The following is a 4,996-nucleotide window of genomic DNA, read 5'->3' on the forward strand; positions in this document are numbered from 1 at the left end:
CACCCCGGCTCCATGTATGTCTTGGGGGTGTAAGGCTGTTATTGCGATGTCTTGTAAAAAGCACTCTATTTTCTTAACTGAAAATGGGGGCCTGGAGGCTCTTTTGATCTAAAAGAACAGATAATTTATATCGAGTGCAAATATTTTGTAGTAACACTTCATATCACAGTTTCTTTTCAGAACTTTCATACTTGAACAGAATTTTGTAAAAAAAATCATTAATATTCTTTGTAATTTATTCATTTGATATTATTTCAACATTTTGGAGGACGGTTATATTGAAATTCAGACAATTGTGGCATAAGATTTGGCAGCTACCTTGTTCCAAAATTCTCTAGCAATATACAGAACTTTCAACAAATACATATACTCAATGCAGAATACATCAGAGCTTAAAAAAAACCTTCAAATCTCAACTGAACAGGAGCCTCTCACGTCAAATATGAATAAACTCATCAGCTACAGGAGGCTGCCCCCTAATAAGCTTTATAACTTATAAGCCAGTGATCTATGTATGAGCAGAGCAATTCAGGGCCTGTTTGAACTTTAGAATGCAGATTCACAAAATCTCAATTTCTACATAATTGAGATATACTTCATCACTAAGCCGGAACAAGGCTGGGCTCCGAGGGCGTAGACGACTCGAGCAGTTGGTTGGGCTCAGAGGGTGGGGACGACTCGAGCAGAGGATTCTTCTGGAACTCATTCCTGAGCTGCCCACAAGCCGCATTAGCGTCAAGCCCACGGGTCTGTCGAACACTGACTGTGATCTTCCGAGATTCCAGCGCATCAACAAACGCTTGAATCTGTGCAAAATTACCAACACAAGTACCAACAATCTCAAACCCAACACAAATTCCATAATAGGCATTGTGACTAAAACTGGGATAGATAACATACCGCTTTTCTGTAAGGCCTCTTGTACTCAGAGCCTTCTACCGGGTTATAGGGAATCAGGTTCACGTGATAACCGCCTCCACATGCATGCAGCAGCGCTGCAAGTTCTTCAGCATGTGCCTTTTCATCGTTAATCCCAGCTGAGTAAAAATGGAACAGTTCAATCCTGTGAGGTCACAATGGCTGAAAGCATAATGCAGATTTTAACATCCATCTCTGTCAGATAGATGGATCATTCAGTGTGAAGTCATAGTTGGAATTACCTAGCAGAGTGTACTCGAAGGATACCCTGCGTCCAGTTTCTAGGAAATAATTCTTGCAGTCATCCATTAGTGCTTCCAGAGGATATGCCTTCGCACTTGGAACAATTGTTTCGCGCAACCTCTGATTTGGGGCATGCAGGCTGATATGAATGCAGCAAAATAGTCAGAAGACAAATTATAGAAGCAAATGCTGCTTGTAATAGACGGTTTCTTTCAGCTAAGCTCAGGGTCTTGACAATGTCAAAAAGGGGCAGGTTCTTGCAAGGAATACAGAGTATTAAGTAATTTTGTAAGTAGTAAGCATAAACCAAGGCAACATTGTCTATTATTGATGCTAAGAACCCAAGTTTGGAATATTTTGCATCGTACCTGACTGCCAGTGTCGACTGAAGCTTGTGAGATGCTAGCTTACTTATCGTGTTGGGAACACCTACTGTTGAGATTGTCATCATCCTTTGCCCAATCTTTAGTTCCTGAAAATAATATATTCATGTTGAGTGGCAGGACACATATCAAACAGCTTCTTATTTAAGGTATCCAGAGTAATTTATTGCTCAATATGTCATGAAAACTAACTGAGCTCAAGAGAACAGGCGACTCGATGACTTGCCAATTCAACATACCTTATTCAAGCATTGGTGTGCCTCCAGAACTGCTTTGAGGTTCAGCATGGGCTCACCCATCCCCATGAACACTACATTTGTCACCCTGTGTTTGAACGACTCCTCTATGGCCAAGACCTGCAACGCCAGAATACCAATTTACAACAGAACAGAAAAGAACACGAGTTCAGCTTATTTGCAATGATCTTGCACTACAAAGCAGTGACAAGCGCAGGTTGCTGGGAGAGAGGAAGGACCTGCTCGACAATCTCGTGCCCCTTAAGGTTCCTCGCGAACCCTCCCTTCCCAGTGGCACAGAACGAGCAACGCAGGGGGCAGCCGACCTGCATAAGCACCATCGATACCATCAACAACACTGAGCTAGTCAAACCAGCAATAGCATCAAACGGCACCGGCTCCAAAGCACCTGTGACGAAACACAGGCGGTGAGCCTAGGCGTGCCCCTGTCGTCAACGGGGATCCCCACCGTCTCCACCAACCTGTTGTCCTCCAACTTGAGAAGTATCTGCCAAGGACCATCGGACCAACATACAGAGAGTCATGAGCCTCTCAAAATGACCAAGCACAAGGCTCCGTCTCTGACTTCACTATACCGCGTGGACCTCGATCGACGTACCTTGGTGGTGCCATCGGTGGCCGTGACGGCGTGGTGCACCGGCGACCGACCGACGTTCCATCCCGCGCCGACCAGCGCCTCCCGGAACACCTTCGGCACTGCACAACGACAAACAACCAGAGCACGGTCAAGAAAAGAGCGGCCGAGGCAAAACAACAAACAGGTGGCGCGCATGGCCCATGGGCACTCACCGTAGGCGAACTCCTCCACCTGCTTGGCCCTGTTCTTGTAGACGAGGTCGTGCAGCTGCTTCCCCCGGTAGCTTTGCTGCGCAGACGCGGCAGCGCGCGTGAGTGAGCCGGGGTAAACCGCAGGGAAGGTAGGGGGGGGGGGGGGGGGGGGGGGGGGGCAGGCGGCGCCTTTGGGCGGGCTCTGGTTTCTGGGTTACCTGTCCGAGGTCAACGGCGAGCTGGCGGAGCTCGGGCTCCGTGAGGCCGAGGAGCGCGCGGCGGGACGTCTCCGGCGGGGCGGCGGCGGAGGCGCGCGTGCGGAGGCGGAGCGCGCGCGCCAGGGGCACGGCGCGGACCTGCTGCGGCGCGGCCATTTTTTCCTGCTGCTGCTGCTGAGGATTACACTGCCTGCTGCTGCCTCGATGCCTCATCCACTTCCCCTCCCCTTTGAGTGTTCGTTTTGGGCCTTTCGTCCTGTCGTGTGGGCCGCCATGAACGATTTTGGTGGTGTGGACAGCCGGCCCGGCCCACATTAGATATGAGGATATGTTTGTGTGTGTGTGTGTGTGTGTGTGTGTGTGTGTATGTGTGTGGATTTCTAATGTATGCTTTGCGGACTCAAAGCAATTTAGAGACATTATAATATATGATCTGCATATTTATAATGCCATTAATCATGCTAGTTACTACTACCTCCGTTTATTAGTCCCCATTGTAGTTTGTGTCAAATTTTGACCATAAATTTAACTAACAAAATATCCATGCATGACACAAAAAATTATATCATTGAAAACTATGTTCAAATACGAATCCAACTATATAATTGTTGTTGGCATGCACTAATATTTTGTCAGTTAAATCTTTGGTCAAATTTTAGCATAAATTACAAAGGGGACTAATAAATCAGGACGGAGGTAGTATGAATGAGTTGGGGAACGTAGTAATTTCAAAAAAAATTCCTACGCACACACAGGATCATGATGATGCATAGCAACGAGAGGGGAGAGTGTTGTCCACGTACCCTCGTAGACCGAAAGCGGAAGCGTTAGCACATATTTTACGAAGATCTTTATCGGTCAAACCGCATAACAACATACGTTGTTCCCTTTGTCATCGGTATGTTACTTGCCCGAGATTCGATCGTCGGTATCTCAATACCTAGTTCAATCTTGTTACCGGCAAGTCTCTTTACTCGCTCCGTAATGCATCATCCCGCAACTAACTCATTAGTCACATTGCTTGCAAGGCTTATAGTGATGTGCATTACCGAGAGGGCCCAGAGATACCTCTTCGATAATCGGAGTGACAAATCCTAATCTCGAAATACGCCAACTCAACAAGTACCTTCGGAGACACCTGTAGAGCACCTTTATAATCACCCAGTTACGTTGTGACGTTTGGTAGCACACAAAGTGTTCCTCCGGTAAACGGGAGTTGCATAATCTCATAGTCATAGGAACATGTATAAGTCATGAAGAAAGCAATAGCGACATACTAAACGATGAAGTGCTAAGCTAACGGGATGGGTCAAGTCAATCACATCATTTTCCTAATAATGTGATCCCGTTAATCAAATGACAACTCATGTCTATGGCTAGGAAACTCAACCATATTCGATTAACGAGCTAGTCAAGTAGAGGCATACTAGTGACACTATGTTTGTCTATGTATTCACACATGTATTATGTTTCCGGTTAATACAATTCTAGCATGAATAATAAACATTTATCATGATATGAGGAAATAAATAATAACTTTATTATTGCCTCTAGGGCATACTTCCTTCAGTCTCCCACTTGCACTAGAGTCAATAATCTAGATTACACAGTAATGATTCTAACACCCATGGAGTTTTGGTGTTGATCATGTTTTGCTCGTGGAAGAGGCTTAGTCAACGGGTCTGCTGTTGGGGAACGTAGTAATTTCAAAAAAATTCCTACGCACACGCAAGATCATGGTGATGCATAGCAACGAGAGGGGAGAGTGTGTCCACGTACCCTCGTAGACCGAAAGCGGAAGCGTTAGCACAACGCGGTTGATGTAGTCGTACGTCTTCACGATCTGACCGATCAAGTACCAAACGCACGGCACCTCCGAGTTCAGCACACGTTCAACTCGATGACGTCCCTCGAACTCCGATCCAACCGAGCTTTGAGGGAGAGTTTCGTCAGCACGACGGCGTGGTGACAATGATGATATTCTACCGACGCAGGGCTTCGCCTAAGCACTGCTACGATATGACCGAGGTGGAATATGGTGGAGGGGGCACCGCACACGGCTAAGAGATCCAAGGGATCAATTGTTGTGTCTCCAAGGGGTGCCCCCCTCCCCGTATATAAAGGAGTGGAGGAGGGGGAGGGCCGGCCCTCTCTATGGCGCGCACTAGGAGGAGTCCTACTCCCACCGGGAGTAGGATTCCCCCCCTTC

The 4,996-nt window shown here is 46.9% G+C and overlaps 1 protein-coding gene across 1 annotated transcript; it reads right to left on the reverse strand.

Moving 5' to 3' along the window:
* Positions 1-315: 315 nt before the first annotated feature.
* On the reverse strand, positions 316-2,999 carry LOC123081007 (probable dual-specificity RNA methyltransferase RlmN). Its single transcript, XM_044503968.1, has 10 exons — positions 2,788-2,999; positions 2,591-2,666; positions 2,400-2,497; positions 2,190-2,288; positions 2,020-2,106; positions 1,784-1,900; positions 1,530-1,633; positions 1,161-1,300; positions 901-1,037; positions 316-806 (listed from the first exon to the last, which is right to left on the reverse strand). The coding sequence occupies exons 1-10, from the start codon at positions 2,941-2,943 to the stop codon at positions 603-605; spliced, it is 1,218 nt and encodes a 405-aa protein (XP_044359903.1). The 5' UTR covers positions 2,944-2,999; the 3' UTR covers positions 316-602.
* Positions 3,000-4,996: the final 1,997 nt, after the last annotated feature.

This window comes from Triticum aestivum, chromosome 3D (genome assembly GCF_018294505.1).
Source record: "Triticum aestivum cultivar Chinese Spring chromosome 3D, IWGSC CS RefSeq v2.1, whole genome shotgun sequence".
Classification (NCBI taxonomy): domain Eukaryota; kingdom Viridiplantae; phylum Streptophyta; class Magnoliopsida; order Poales; family Poaceae; genus Triticum; species Triticum aestivum.

Coding starts and splice junctions, on each gene's coding strand:
- LOC123081007 (XM_044503968.1), bottom strand. CDS start 2,943: ATGGCCGCGCCGCAGCAGGTCCGCGCCGTGCCCCTGGCGCGCGCGCTC. Junction 1,901..2,019: donor GGCACGAGATTGTCGAGCAG/GTCCTTCCTCTC, acceptor CTGGCGTTGCAG/GTCTTGGCCATAGAGGAGTC. Junction 1,301..1,529: donor CAGTCGACACTGGCAGTCAG/GTACGATGCAAA, acceptor CATTCATATCAG/CCTGCATGCCCCAAATCAGA.